Below are 15,614 nucleotides of genomic sequence, written 5' to 3'. Positions count from 1 at the left end.
TTTCGAAGTGATCTATTAATCTGCTAACAAGTCTTTTGACGGCAGTTCCATCTATTAGTGACCTAAAGTCCTGGATTTTGGTTTATCACCAGGCTATGTATCAAATGGAACCAAGTTCGGTGCTGGACTTGCTGGTACATTTGTCTTGTTGAGATTGTTGTCGGCTATCAAATAGCGTTGGTAAAAACACATCGACAATCAACTTGCATATCCAGCCACTCGTTAGTAACTTATAAAGAGGATTTGATAAACTCTAACTTTTATTTATTGCAGGCATTGATAAGTTCAAAACATAACTAATTACTGTGGTAATCTACTGACATTTATTTTTCTGGCTTATTAACGCCTTTGGAAATTACCAACTTTTATACGGTATTATCAACCTATTAAGTTACCAATTAATTTTAATCACTTATCGAAGGAACCATATTGAGTGGAGTTTTGAAAGTTCGAGAATTAGATTGAACAAAAATAAAAATCGAGAACCACACTGAATGTTTAAAAAAAATGTTCATGACCATAGACATTTTTAAGAGGGATACAAACGTTACTAGCCAAACTAGAAAGCCTTTCTCGTTTCAGTCTACATCGCACAATTACAAGGTTCTGGCAGGAGATGTCACACAGAAGGAGAAGCGATAAAAAGGGGCTTCCGTGAAAATTTTGTGGCAGCATAGATTTTATGTCCCTTCACAGCAAACCAAAATGTGATGACATCGTTGCAATCGCCAGACTAGACCTGGGGTACAATATGCGTCCTGCAAGGAAAAAGTTTCCGGTGCATACAGCCGGGCTAAATGAAAGCACGAATCAGAGTGCCAGCTTGGTGGTCAGCGACTCTCTCATGGAGCTTCACACCTGACTGATGCTGCTGGTTTTCGTTTTCTCCACTCTACGCGCTATGTGAACATCTATCGTTACCCTCACAAGTCTTGGCCTTCCACCAGCATGCAAGATTCTTCGCGCTGAATGCATTGTGAACAATGAGACCTGACAAGGAAAATTAAAACTGGAATCAGGCATTTCAGAAACCAAAGTTCAGCCATTTCAATGCAGGCAAGAGGCATCCCGGCCAACCAAACCATCTTTGAAGCCAGAAGAAGCAAAACTCAGAAATTGGCAGGGTAGCCTAACTTGGAATAGAGCGGAAAGCACTATAAGTCCCATGATGGAAGTTAGGTCTGTTAATGGGATCAAACAGATTTCATCCTCTGGTAAGCACTACCTATTTGGCATTTACACAGAATGAATATGAGTTGTTTCCATATTACGCCTGGAGTATCTCAACTGGGCCCAGACAACCATTTCCTTTCTAATCACTACTAGACTTCAGCAATACTCATGAAATAAAATATGTATTGAACAGAGGATCCAGATAAAGCAAGTAGAAAAATAAAATCAGAAGATCCACTGGAAAAAAATGGAGAGGAAAAGCATGCAAAGTGATGTTAACGCATCAACAGCCTGTCAAAAAATTGAAATTTCAGATGCAGCAAGTCCCGTCAACAGCAAATACAACTTAGTAGCACATAGAAGGGTTCCTCTACCTTCACAAGGATATCCATGTAGAAACTGCCAAAGATGAAACCAACGCTAGCATGCCATAGTACACTAAGGTATCTCCATCGCCAAAACTTTCCAACTTAATATGGAGATCACTCCAAATATATCCAAGAAGACCCTGTTGAACCTGCAGGCATGTCCACTGCCATTTAAATCACCTATATCAACATAAAATCTATGTTAAATTAATCAATTTCATATACCTTGTCTAGGTCACCACTGTCAACCAGATCCGCTTTACGTGTAATTTGTCCCTTCTCATCCTCAATGGACTGGTCTGGAGACATTTTAGTATCACCTTTATGGGATTCTTTTCTTTGGGGAGTTCGGTAAGGTGAATCAGTGTAGATCGTTTCCATCACTGAACCAAAGAAGTTCGTCACAGGCACCTATAGAGAGAGAAAGAGAGAGAGAGAGAGAGAGAGAGAGCTTAAAACACTCCAATTAAATAAAATAAATTTTAAAAATTTTATATGATTAAAGTCGGAAAAAAGAATGAGAATAAGCCACTCATATAAAAAACTTCTAATGCAACTTTATAGTCTGATGTTTCCAAAGAGTTCCCTGTTCTCTTAACCTTCCAACCCCCAGGACCCAGTGATTCATTTCATTATTTCGTTCATGTTTATGGAACATAAAATCAGCTTAACACCAAAAAAGCATGTCCTTTCAAACTAACTGTAGTATTTTTATTTATTTTTTTGGTCGAAGTAACTGTAGTATTAAGCTGCAATGATTTTGGTTACCACCATTTGCACAAAATTACATTAGATAGATTGTTCCAAAACTGCAAAAAAGCCACAGATGCAATTGCATATTTGCTTCAGACTTTAGGCAATGAAAAGCAATCTTTGAAGGACAGTATGGCAGTAAAGCTGACGAAGAGCAGCTGAACCGATCAAATGTAGTAGGTACTGCTTGTGGAAATAATGAGACATTCTGGGAATATTCCCTCCCTCACTATACAGTCCACCTTGTGGGACTCACAATCAAGTGAGAGAGGGAGTATTACAAAAATTCTTCCCCATGACTTGGCAATTACATGTGCTCTTAACACAACCAAGGGAAAAAAATATTCGAAGTTAAAATTTTAAAATCAGGTAATAGACATCATAGAATCAAATGTCTACATTTTCAAGAAACCTCATGCATTTACTCAGCCAAGAGAGCAAATAGAAGGATCCGAAATGATCTAAGAATATTGAAACAACGAAATAGTTTCATACCTCTTCCAGACGTCGTTGATACAAATCTGTTCTGTAATATGCAGTGGACATCAACAAACTAGGGTTGTACGAACTGAAAAGGCTGGAAAGCAACCAAAGATTATGCTTTAGATCAATTTACCAAATATAAACCAAATCATTCTGCACAAATATGGCCATACGCATAATGAAACATTTTAGGAGGACCTTCAAAGATTAAATGAGAAGTCCAATAAACCTCCACCATACTATCAAATATCATCTGTAAATCATAGTTGATAGAGACACAATACTGTGATGTCTAGAAGTACCATTGGGTCGGAAAAAAAAATCATGGACACCAGGAAGGACAAAAAGGATAGAGCTTGAAGTACAACATAAAGCCACAAAAACAAACTGCCTAATATCTACTTCAGTGGCATTGTCGCAGATACCTGCTTAGTGAAGCATTGTCGTACATATTCAGCCTCTCAAAGAAAGCAAGGGTGTAAAAGGTAAAACGATCCACGACTGAAACACCAACCTATCTCCAGAGACAGTAACAATACCAAGGGCATCAGCAAATCCATCTATTATTAACAGAAAAATGCACGAACTGGATCACACCAGTAATTCACTGACCAAAAAATGAATACGCACAATATACTTACATCAGAGTCCATGTGATGTGAGTAGGAGTTCTCTCCTTTCTTGCTACTTCCAATAGCCAAAGCTCCTGGGGAATGAAGCTGCAACATTCAAAGAACATTTCACTTATAAGTGACAAGAAACTCTCTCTCTCTCTGTCTCTCTCTCTCTCTCTCTCTCTCTCTCTCTCACACACACACACACACACACACAAGCACGCACGCTCAAAACAATTTTAGAATGAAATGCTCTTCAAAATAACATGTTTGATGCCATGGAAGCTAAATAGTATGAGGATGCCATATTCACTCTAGTACGATAATAAGGTGCATGGTTACTAACTTCAATAGGATCCAACATTCCAAATCGTAGTCTACCTGTATATTTCTTTGAACTTTCAAGCTTCATTTTCACTAAAAATGGAAGGTTCACGATCACATTGGTTATTCTTCATCTAACCTAATAAATTCAATTCAAATGGTGCAAAGGTGTAAAATTCATTCTTCAGTTGAATACTGAACAGCGATATTGACATGATAATGCAGTGATCCAGATGTTTGATAAAAAAATCATCAGAAAAAAGCAAATGCTTGCAAGGAATGTAATCAATTAGGGGACTCGGAAGAATCTGATAAGCCCCCCACCCCAAGAATCTGATACCTTATAGCATCAAAGACAACCCCAACCATTCTAACAGGCTGAATGGTAGTGATGCACTAACGTGTCTAACGGTCATAGTGATACCCTAGAAAGGAAAAAATAACCTGCCTTTAGGACAATCACACACCTGGTTGAAGAGAGTGGCAGCTTGGCAAGTATCCACCATTATAAGTAGCTCCTTAAACCTACAATAGAAATGATTAAACACCATAAACATCTCCAGACAAAATAGTGAAATGATCAGTTTTTATAAGACAGATATGACAAAACCCAATGAAGCCCGTTCCAATGGTAGAAAGGAAGGACCAAACTAGCTCTTTGAGAAGGCCCTTATGTCAAACTGGCGATATAAGTTCAAATGACACAAGGAATGAAGATGCTAGGCACAACATATTTTATAACTCTTAACAATGTCAAGTCTGAATATGGAGCTCAGTCGAGTAGAATAGTCTCAAGGGGCGTCAATTAAATGGAAGTGAACCTAAATTTTAAATATTCCAGAACAATCACCTCTTTTGTCCAAATTACCTTGAGAACTCTACAAGAATGAAAGGGCATAAGATTATTTATCTGTTTAAAAGCTATCAAGAATCCATCTTGATAAAAGGACTGCCAAAAAAGTACCTAAAAAAAACATGAGATATCACCACAAGTTGAAGGGTGGTCCTTCCTTTCCGATGTTCAGAACATGTAATAATTGAACAGATGGACGTCTCTCATTAGATTGAGGGTCTTACCTCATTTTAATTGTTTCTCCTTATCCTTCTTAATATACTTATTATCATTGGCTCTTTACATACTTTCATTGTCCTAGCTTTGTTGGATAATTTATATTTTCCTATATACTAGAACCCTTATTTAGAAAAATAAAGAACTATTCAATGGCTAATGGAGTGGTTTATTTACAACAAAAAAATAAATAAATCCATATGCATAGATGATTAGTTAAATGTAATCGATCAATCATCTAACCTGCGCTTCTCTTTCATTTGTTTTACTGCATCAGCTAAATCATGACTCTGTAGCTCTTCAGAATCTTGAAACTTTAAAAATTCATCTCCACCATGCCCTGTCATGTAAAGAAGAATGTGGCTTCCTTCATCACTTAAAAGACGCTTGGATCTTGGAACGGATGTTTCATGACGCCCAGTCAACACCCGGAAAAAGTTCTCAACAGTAACTTCATAACCTCGATAATCGACCTGGAAACTTCTCAGTTAACATTGACTGACATAAACATAGTCCCTTTGTAGAACCAGGACATATATGTTGGCTCCATAAAAGGAAAAAAATTTTCCACTATGTAACAGATGGACCAAAAGGCATGTTAATATGCTTCTTAATAGTCACATAACACATTGCATGTACATAGAGTGGCATCTTGTTCCCACACAAATTGTGCAACTTTAAAATGTCAGTAAAAGAAGCAACAATAAATTAATGCATACGACCACGTAAACAACAAATGATCTAGCACGTGCAACAAACTAGGTAAAGAAATGAAGTTCGCTGGATTAACCGCTTGAGCCATCAAATTACACTGTAGGACACATACTAACTAACTAGACAGAAAACCAAAAAAGTCCAAATTGAATCAGCAACCAAGCCGAGCTTGATCTATAAGTTTAAGCCTGGCTTTTAGATTTGAGGTATGCATGGGCATGCATGACATAACCCGTATAAAGGGAAGCTAACTATTTCACTATATACACGTTTTAGGGAAAGAATGAAAAGGTCCATAATACAAACAAATCTCTAAAGTACCTTCACTGTAATTTTTTTCATTTCATGTGGCTTTCATATCTTCTCCATAACATTTATGGAAAAAAATGGCAGGATTTTAAATTATAAGGCTTAGAAGCCCAAAAGCGCAAATGATAAAGTGGAGACAAATTCACCTCTACATTATCTCCGTACAGATTAAGCCTGTGGTTTTCATTGTTGAAGACTTGTGCAGGATAATTATTGCGGGAATTACAGGCCATATCATCTGCAAGCATCAGTATTATCCTCTCATCGGGTATACCCAGCCGCTTCACTGTCCTGCAAAATCAACGATAAGGATGGAAATCATAAAGAAAGCCACAAGGAGTTTGTTCTGCAAATAAAATAGCTAACCTGTATAAGGATAAAGTATTGGCCATGTGCCGATAATTGAACCTGAACCAAAAAAGTTAACGGGTCAATATAAGTGGCAACCTTGCTCTAGACTGAGGAATGAAGTTGCTGTTCATAGATAAACTGTCCAAGACTACCTCAATCTGCGACATGTTGTGCAATGTAATGAGATTGAGGATTAATAGAGAAGATAAAATGGAAAATGCTACTCTGATAAACTCGAACAACTATGTCAGCACATAAAATCCAAATTATGACCGATCATAAACCCATGGGACGAACATATCTAAAAAGTTATTTGGCTTCACGACCAGTTTTCTGCTAAAGAAACACAGTAAAAATTTAGACATAAAATTTGAGGTGCCATCCTCATTGTTATCGTCTCATCAAGCGCTTACGAACATTACATCAAGTTGTCCAGACCGTCAAAAACGTAAATCAAGAATACACTGCACGTGGATCATCAAAGCAGAGAGAGAGAGAGAGAGAGAGAGAGACAGCCAATTCATGGAAGATCAATTAGCTTAACCCCACACAAAACCCCAGCATTCCCATAATAGAGACACACAATTCACGAGAAAACAAAAAAGCAGATTGACGCAACGATCATCTTCATCATGCTGTCGAGCTAATTCAGGGAGCTCAATTCGCTTAACTCCACGCTCCGTTACCGACCGTTTCGGTAATCGCACGCAGTACATCACCTTTGCCGGATTCAGATAAGAAGTAGTATCGAACATTGCAAATTCAGGAAGATGAAGGGCGCCGTACCAGAAGCGGGATGTGCAGACCAAGACCGCCCAGTTGTTGGTGTGCATGGAGGTCTCGGCGGCGGAGGAGGCGGAGGACGGCGGAGGAGCAGCGCCGGCGAAACCGTTCCGACAACACGCGACCGAGAACAAGATCCACCATGCGGTCGCCATTCGCGAGAGGAAGGAGAAGCGAAATTGAGCGCGCATCTTCGATCGCGGTCGGGGTCTCCCCCCGCTTCTTCTTCTTCTTCTTCTTCTTCTTCCTCCTCTGATGGATTTCCTCTATTGCTCACAATCGCTGCTCAGGCCCGGATGAGCAAAATGGGCCGGACCCGAATCGTTTTATTCGGGTCGGGCATGCCTGAAGTCTGAACCCGAACCGGCTTGACTTGTTTGTCGCTATGTGTTGCGCATAGTCATTCGATGCAATTTGTGGCCACACATAAATTGTCTTGCAAGAACTTAGAGGAGAATTTATGGATTTAGTCATTCTTTGTTTCACGAAAAACTTGCTTGTATCACTTCAAAAAATGAATGAATGAAAATTCATTGCCCAAAAATAGTTAATCTATAAGTTGCAATTGCCCATTTCTAGTTTCTTCGCTCATGTTTTGGTTTTTTTTAATGATATCCAAGAGATCGGCCTCCAAGTCCTTGTACATGATGATCCACACCCTTTCGTTTTCCATTCTTTCAAGATGTCGTGTTCGTTCAGAGAATCTATGCAGCATAGTCTCTATGGTGGGAGAGACTGATCAGGGCAAAAGATAGTATGGGAAGTTTCATTGATCCAATGTGAGTATGCCGTGCAGTGGGGATGGAGTCAGATTGTGGAGTTGGTGCTTCTCTGCTTTAGTATGTATACTATGATCCCGGACCCATCGAACCAGTACAGAAGCATCTCCTTTTCCAATTAGGGTCTGCTCCTGTTCAATTCATCGAGCAAACAAGCCAAACAGATCATGTAATTGGACTGTGAAGCTGAGGAGCCATGGAATTGGTCGCGATCAGGGACATTCTTTTCTGCTGATGCTTGGTCGGGGTCGGGCGGTTCCGATTTCAACTTTTCGGAACTAGTCTTAATAGCAGGGTCAAAATTTATGTTTAGAATTTGCCCCTAACTCGAAATTAAGTGTGAAGTTGAGTTGAAGTATCGAGCTCGAGCAAGACAGTTAATACTGGATCGAGCGCGAACGAGTTTAGATTATGCAAATTGAGTCATATTCGAGGACAAATCCAGTTATTATTCCCAACTGCATTTCTATGATTCTACTAGGATGTTTTAAGCCCATGTAATATCCTTCTCTGCAAACCAACCATATGCTTCATGAGCTGACTCTGCTCACTTGCTCAGTGCTCGCATGGAGTGACATTCCCAAACTACTAGTCGAGACAGACATCCTTGTATAATCGTTGAGAGAGAACATCAACTTCTCTCATCGTCAAGAAACAGCTACAAGCCATTAAAAACTCAGACAAAACAATAGTTCAAGGTAAGGAGGAATCATCAGACAGAGCTTTCTAGGCTGCGATTGTCCATCAATATCGGCAGTTTAAGAACTGCCTCAGAGCCCAGTGCACATTGCATCATCTGAATCCCCCCCCCCCCCCCCAAAAAAAAGACCCAGATATATCACGCAGCAAAATCGTCCAAGAAAACATTTTCCCACCTTCAAAAAGAGATTTTCGAAAAAGTTGGAACAGCAAAGGGATCCTCAGCCAAAAATGCTTGTAGTTGTCATCAAGTCACAAGACAATCAGGTCTCAAAGATTCCATGCCATCATCGGAAACCCCCCCGCCACTGTTCAAGAACAAGATCGACCCCCCCACTCTAAAATAAAGAGAGACCCACAAAGAGACGACGAAGGGGAAACAGAGTTGAGAGATTTTGCAGGGTGTTTATTCACTGCGCCCGGTAGGAGAGAGCTGAGGCGAAGCGACTCAACTTCCCTGCACAACACTCTGCGCCTCCTCTCGACGTCAACGACGGAGGACGGCCCTTCAGATCACTAGCGACGACACGCCCGACCGGAGGGATCCCCGCAAGAGGCATCATGACTCGCACGATAAGTCTGAAACTGAACAAAGAAGAAGAAGAGACAGAGAAATTCAAGAACGTACAAGCGAATGACGGTCATCCTATGCGCAGCGCAGTAGTGCTCACCCATATCTGCGAGATTTATATAGAGAAGCGCAGGCATGGGGAAGAAGTAGGGTTTCCTCCTTTCCGGGTTCAGCTCCGATCTGGCAGACTTGATTCGGTCCATAAACAGAGCCCGGCCCAATCAAAATATCCTTCTCGAGAGCTTCAATCAAATTACAATCTTCAATCGGACTTATGATATAGAACTAGACTTATTGGCCTAGTGCAAGAAATGAAATATTTTTAATTCAAGTCAACAAAAGATAAAATCAAATAATTTAGTTTAATCTAATTGTCAGAGAAAATATGCAGTGGTTACTAGCCACTACGTCATCGACTTATGTGACGTCCATGCTCCATCCAAAAGCCGACTCTGATATGGCTTGGCTGGAAAATAGAAAATTAAAAAAGCTTTCTTTTCTCTCTTTTCGAGAGTAGAAAAGGACTGAGCAATAATAAATGCTAAAAATTAAAATCCCACTTCAAATTCTCTCTCTCTCCTCTTTTTCAAATTTCAATTTTACCTGCTCTCATGTGGAAGAACACTGAAGAGACTCTCTCTTTCTCCTCGTACCTCCGTTTAAAGTACGCCTTATATATAGAATCCCCCATTGCCTCTGCCTCTCCCAAGAGCCTCGCCAGTTGCAGTTGCTATTATTCGAGCCGTCTCCGTCTCCATCTCCGCCTCCGCCTCTGCCTCTGTCTTCGCTTCCGCCTCCGCCATCGCCTCTGGAGCCCTATCGGTGACTACGATTCATCACTTGACTCCTCTCTCTCTCTCTCTCTCTCTCTCTCTCTCTCTCTCTCTCTCTCTCTCTCTCTCTCTCTCTCTCTCTCTCTCTAGCACACACGATCATGCCAATGAATTTCAACAACTCGTCAATCATTAGGTAAGCTTTTTTTATTTTTATTTCGGGTCATTAGGTAAGCTTTTTTTATTTTCATTTCGGGTCAACCATGAGGTAAGCTTCGTCTCTCTCGCTCTCTCTCATCTTTCCTTGGCATTTCCTTCTTTGTATCTCTGTTTAAAGTACGCCTTATATATAGATTCTTCAGCAGTAGTTGATGCCGAAGCGCGAAAGAAATTAGGCTAAACAGAAGAATCGAAACGATAACGAGGAACAAACTGTTTTATCAATCGATTAATAATAAAAATATCCAAAGTCTGCTCAAACGAAACCCTAAAACAAGTTTATATATCCCCAAACCTAACCCTACTAGGATTAATAAACATCAAAACGCAAAATTATGAAACTGCCCTTTACTAAATTAACCCATAAAAAATACTAAAATAATAGAAAAACCCATCTAAACGACTCCGAATCGTGAAAATCCATCGTTATTCACAGTCAACGACTATGTGTATTGATCAGCACACCGTTTCACTTCAGTCGATTAAATTTGAGCTCAATCCGAGATCGTTGACTTTGAGCTCGTCGGTTTGTCTTATCGCGTAACGGGTCCGCTGGTCCCCTAGGTGCATCATCCTCCCCTGCTAGAGAAAGATTCATCCTCGAATCTGCTTCGTCTTCATTATCGTCAATCTCTTCAGGATCTTCTTCCTCTTCAGCGTAGTAAGGTGACAAATCTGCTACATTAAAAGTTCTGGATACATTATACTTACCCAGCAGATCGATCTTGTAAGCATTGTCACTAATTCATTCCAAAACTCTGAAGGGTCCATCAGCTCTAGGTTGAAGCTTGCCAAACCTACCCGCTGGAAATCATTCTTTCCTAAGGTGAATCCAAACTAGATCACCTTCCTTGAAGACGACTCTTTTCCTGCATATATCCACGCGCTGCTTATACTTCATGTTCTGCCTGTTGATATGATTATGGACCTGGGAATGCAGCTCTTTGATATGTTTTGCATGTTCTTCAGCTTCCGAACTAAATTGCTTGAGAACTGGTATCGGTGTGAGATCCAATGGAGTAATTGGATTACGCCTATAAACCACCTCAAAAGGAGTCTTGCCTGTAGTTCGGTTCTCAGATCTGTTATATGCAAATTCTGCCTGAGGCAATGCTAAGTCCCATTGTCGCGGATTATCTCCAATCAAATTCCGCAACAAATTCCCTAAGCTTCGATTGACAACTTCTATCTGACCATCAGTCTGAGGATGATGAGAGGAACTAAACTTCAAACTTGTGCCCATGTACCTCAAAAGAGTGCGCCAGAAGTGACTCACAAACTTCACATCACAATTTGAGGTTATGGACTTAGGAATTCCATGCAACTTAACAATCTCCTGCAGAAACAATCGAGCAACTTGTAAAGCATCATAGGACTTGCTACACGGGACAAAGTGGGCCATCTTCGAGAACCTATCGACAACCACCATTATTGAATCCTTACTTCGCTGCGTTCTTGGCAAACCCAAGACAAAGTCAAGACTGACATCCTCCCACGGTGCAACTGGAATAGGTAGAGGCATATACAATCCAGCATTAGTACTCTTGGTCTTTGCCACATGACATACCCTGCACCTCTCTATAAAACGCGTCACGTCACTCTCCATCCGAGGCCAATAAAAATGTTCACTCAACAAGGCCTTCGTCTTATCCACGCCAAAGTGCCCAGCTAAACCACCTGCATGTCCCTCAATAATAATAGATTCCCTAAAAAAACATTGGGAAACGCACAATCTGTTACCTTTAAATAGGTAACCCTCAACGATCTGAAATTGCTGAAAATGCTCCGTTTTGCTCTTCCTCCAGATATCCCCAAAATGAGGATCATCAACATATAAATCTTAAAAGTATCAAAGCCTAGAACTTTTACCTGCATTGTAGACAGCAAAGAGTGTTTTCTGCTCAATGCATTTGCCACACTATTTAGCACTCCCGCTTTATGCTTGATGGAAAAACTGAAAACTTGAAGGAACTCCACCCACTTCACATGCCTTGCGTTCAATTTGTGCTGCCCATTGATGTATTTCAAGGCTTCATGATCAGAAAATAAGATAAACTCTTTCGAAATAAGATAGTGCCTCCAATGCTTCAAACTCCTTACAATAGCATAAAATTCTTTATCATAAGTTGAATACTTCCTTTTTGCCTCATTCAACTTCTCACTAAAGAATGCTACAGGTTTACATTTTTTACTCAGGACACCCCCAATACCAACATCTGAAGAATCACAATGCACCTCAAAAATCTCATTAAAGTCAGGAAGTACGAGAACAGGTGCTTCAGTCACCTTCTTCTTTAATAATTGAAAGGCAGTTTCTGCTTCCTTAGTCCACACAAATTTACTTCCTCTCAGACAATCCGTCAGAGGTGCAATAATAGTACTGAAATCCCGAACAAATCTCCTATAAAAAGACGAAAGCTCATGAAAGCTACGTACCTCATGAATATTTTTCGGAATCTCCCAATTTGTAATAGCCTCAACCTTAGCTGGGTCCATCTGAATGCCCTCCTTGGTTACTATATATCCCAAAAAGGTCACACGATCAGTCAGGAAGTGACACTTCTTGGTATTAGCATATAATTTATGCTCCCTCAATGTCTCGAACACCCTTCTCAAATGCTTCAAGTGTTGATCAGTCGATGCACTATAAACCAAAATATCATCGAAATATATGACGACAAACTGGCTAATAAAAGGACGAAACACATGATTCATCAGTCTCATAAAGGTACTCGACGCGTTAGATAACCCGAAAGGCATCACCATCCACTCATACAGACCATCTCGAGTTTGAAAAGTGGTCTTCCACTAATCTCCAGGACGCACCCTAATCTGATGATATCCACTCCTCAAGTCTATCTTCGAAAAGATAGTCGCTCCGTATAGCTGATCAATTAAATCATCAAATCTTAGGATAGGAAAGCGATACCTGATCATGATCTTGTTGACAGCTCTGCTATCCACACACATTCTCCACGACCCGTCTTTCTTAGGAACTAACAAAGCTGGCACTGCACAAGGGCTCAAGCTCTCTCGAATTGCACCCTTTTCTAATAGTTCTTGCACTTGCCTCTGCATCTCCTCATGCTCCTTAGGATTCATTCTGTAAGCTGCCTTATTAGGAATAGCAGCTCCTGGAACGAGATCTATACAATGCTGAATGTCCCTCATGGGTGGCAATTCAGGTGGCAATTCTTCTGGTACGACATCAGCAAACTTCTCAAGTATAGGCAGAACTTGAGTTGAAATTTCTGGACTATCAAGATTCTGCTCCATGACTACAACGACAAAAAGCTCTGGGCATTCACCGTCTCCTTCTGGAACTTTGATTTGGAAAGCAAATTACTTTTCCCTTCTTTTCTCAAATATGAAGGACCTAGAGTAATGGTCCAACCATCCTTCTTGAAGGTGTACGTATTTTTGAATCTGTCATGCTGTGTTTTACTATCAAACTGCCAAGGTCTTCCTAACAGAATATGACAAGTATCCATTGGAACTACGTCACCCCACACTTCATTAGTATATTTCTTCCCAATCGAGAAATGCACGAAACACCTCTTGCTCACTTTTACCTCATTCCCTTTCCTAAGCCATGACAGCTTATATGATTGAGGATATTCGACAGTTTTCAAACCCAACTTTTCTACCATAGTGGTGGATATCACATTCTCGCAACTTCCCCCATCAATTATCATACTACACACATTTCCCCCACTAGTACACTTAGTATGAAAGATATTATGCCTGAGCCACGATTCATCATTTACCTTAGCAATATTTAAAACCCGACGCACAACTAAAGATTCACCAGAATCGGCATAGACAATGTCCTTCTGATTTGGATCCGCATCTTCTTGCTCTCCATCAGATTCATCATAAGTTGGGTCTTCATCAAAAGTTGGATTATCTACAAGTGTCACAAACTGTCGGTTCGGACAATCAGCAGCAAAATGCCCGAGTCCTTGACACTTGAAACATCGCTTGCCCGCAGCTCCTCCCCTGCTAGATCCAGCACTACCCTGCTCTCCTTTTATTGCAGATTTTGAACTAGCCCCCTTAATTGCCGCGGGGGCTGAATAACTCCCTGCTTTCCCTCGGGACTCTTTATCTGACCACTTGGAACTGCTGCCTGACCACTTAGAACCGCTGCTAGACCACTTGGACTTACTGCTCTTTCTTTTAAACTGCCCCTCCACCTTTAGGGCTAGTCTGCACACATCCTCATATATCCAATACTGCTGTAATTGGACAACATCAGAGATCTCATATCGCAGCCCTACCAGATATCGAGCAATCGTCTGCTCGTCTTCCTCCGCCACATCACAACTCATCCGCAAGCGATCAAAATCCTCTGTAAATTTCTCAACTATTTTATCACCTTACTTGACGTTATGATACTCGATAAACGCCCCTTGCTTATAATGGGTAGGCAAAAAAAATTTTTGCAATAACTTTTTCATCTTCCCCAGCGATCCACCTTCGGCTTCCCCTCTCTAGCGCGTTGCTTTTTCACGCGTTCCCACCAAATCGAAGCATGTTTTCGCAGCCTAATAGCCACTAACTTCACTTTTTGCCCCCCAGTTAGGTCTTTAAGATAAAAAAAAATCCATTCTACCGTATGTAACCAATCAATAAACTCATCAGGATGAACCTTATCATTAAACTCGGGAATCTCGATCTTCATCCTTAAATTTTGAGAAGAGCGTTGATTTCGAAGTCGTACTCCTCGATTCCGCCCCTGGTTCAGAACCCCGAAAGGGTTTACGTCCTCCTCTTCATCATCGGATGGATCCTCAGATTTTGCTTCTCCTTCGGATTGAGCGTCAAGCCCTGCCTCCGCAAGACGTCGCTCCAAATCCTGGATTCGCCTTCTTTGTTCCTGAATTTCTATATCTCGCAGGTCTCTCAGACGCGGCTATTCATCTGCATCAGGAACGACTCCACGCCCCCAGCCTCCACGAGCATGCTGTCTTCGACCACCTCGATTATGTTCAGCCATTGATTTAGGTAACCTATGCTCTGATACCAATTGATGCCGAAGCGCAAAAGAAATTAGGCTAAACAGAAAAATCGAAATGATAACGAGGAACAAACTGTTCTCTCAATCGATTAACAATCAAAATATCCAAAGTCTGCTCAAACGAAACCCTAAAACAAGCTTATATATCCCCAAACCTAACCCTACTAGGATTAATAAACATCAAAACGCAAAATTACGAAACTGCCCTTTACTAAATTAACCCATAAAAAATACTAAAATAATAGAAAAACCTATCTAAACGACCTCGAATCACGAAAATCAATCATTAATCACAGCCAATGGCTGTGTGTATTGATCAGCATGCCGTTTCGCTTCAGCCGACCAAATTTGAGCTCAATCCGAGATCGTTGACTTCGAGCCCGTCGGTTCGTCTAGTCGCGTAATGGGTCCGCCGGTCCCCTAGGTGCATTAGTAGCTCTAGCTTGAAACGCGTTACGACTCGGCTTCCGGATGCTTCGTGGCCCGTTGCATCAGACTCGAGTCTTAGTTATCAATGCCCCATCTAATATCTCATTTTGCTGGTGGTTCTTCCTTGTTTATGGGTTTCTCAAGGTCTTATAACACCCAATAGCTTAAAATTTTGGATCGGCA

The 15,614-nt window shown here is 40.8% G+C and overlaps 1 protein-coding gene and 2 non-coding genes across 3 annotated transcripts in view; all 3 read right to left on the bottom strand.

Annotated features, from left to right (window-relative positions):
* Positions 1 to 497: 497 nt before the first annotated feature.
* Positions 498 to 15,614, bottom strand: part of LOC115679635 (uncharacterized) — a 92,307-nt gene continuing 77,190 nt past the window's right edge. Inside the window, exons 2-12 of the mRNA XM_056314124.1 lie at positions 6,945 to 7,184; positions 6,174 to 6,215; positions 5,954 to 6,098; positions 5,028 to 5,257; positions 4,183 to 4,240; positions 3,419 to 3,496; positions 3,203 to 3,291; positions 2,790 to 2,871; positions 1,767 to 1,952; positions 1,548 to 1,690; positions 498 to 990 (exon numbers count right to left, since the gene is read on the bottom strand). Of these exons, the coding sequence (XP_056170099.1) occupies positions 1,550 to 1,690; positions 1,767 to 1,952; positions 2,790 to 2,871; positions 3,203 to 3,291; positions 3,419 to 3,496; positions 4,183 to 4,240; positions 5,028 to 5,257; positions 5,954 to 6,098; positions 6,174 to 6,215; positions 6,945 to 7,132 (1,239 nt within the window). The 5' untranslated portion in view covers positions 7,133 to 7,184 and the 3' untranslated portion in view covers positions 498 to 990; positions 1,548 to 1,549. The remainder of the gene's footprint in view (positions 991 to 1,547; positions 1,691 to 1,766; positions 1,953 to 2,789; positions 2,872 to 3,202; positions 3,292 to 3,418; positions 3,497 to 4,182; positions 4,241 to 5,027; positions 5,258 to 5,953; positions 6,099 to 6,173; positions 6,216 to 6,944; positions 7,185 to 15,614) is intronic.
* On the bottom strand, positions 8,430 to 8,520 carry LOC115683415 (small nucleolar RNA snoR118). Its single transcript, XR_004006011.1, has one exon. It is a non-coding gene; the product is annotated as a small nucleolar RNA snoR118 (small nucleolar RNA).
* On the bottom strand, positions 8,637 to 8,714 carry LOC115683423 (small nucleolar RNA R66). The gene has a single exon (XR_004006013.1). It is a non-coding gene; the product is annotated as a small nucleolar RNA R66 (small nucleolar RNA).

This window comes from Syzygium oleosum, unplaced genomic scaffold, assembly GCF_021117445.2.
Source record: "Syzygium oleosum isolate NSW1041296 unplaced genomic scaffold, Sole_v2.1 Sole_v2.01, whole genome shotgun sequence".
In the NCBI taxonomy this organism is placed as follows: Eukaryota; Viridiplantae; Streptophyta; class Magnoliopsida; order Myrtales; family Myrtaceae; genus Syzygium; species Syzygium oleosum.
Note: the sequence above shows the minus strand (reverse complement) of the source record. Positions and strands in the feature narration are given on the sequence as shown.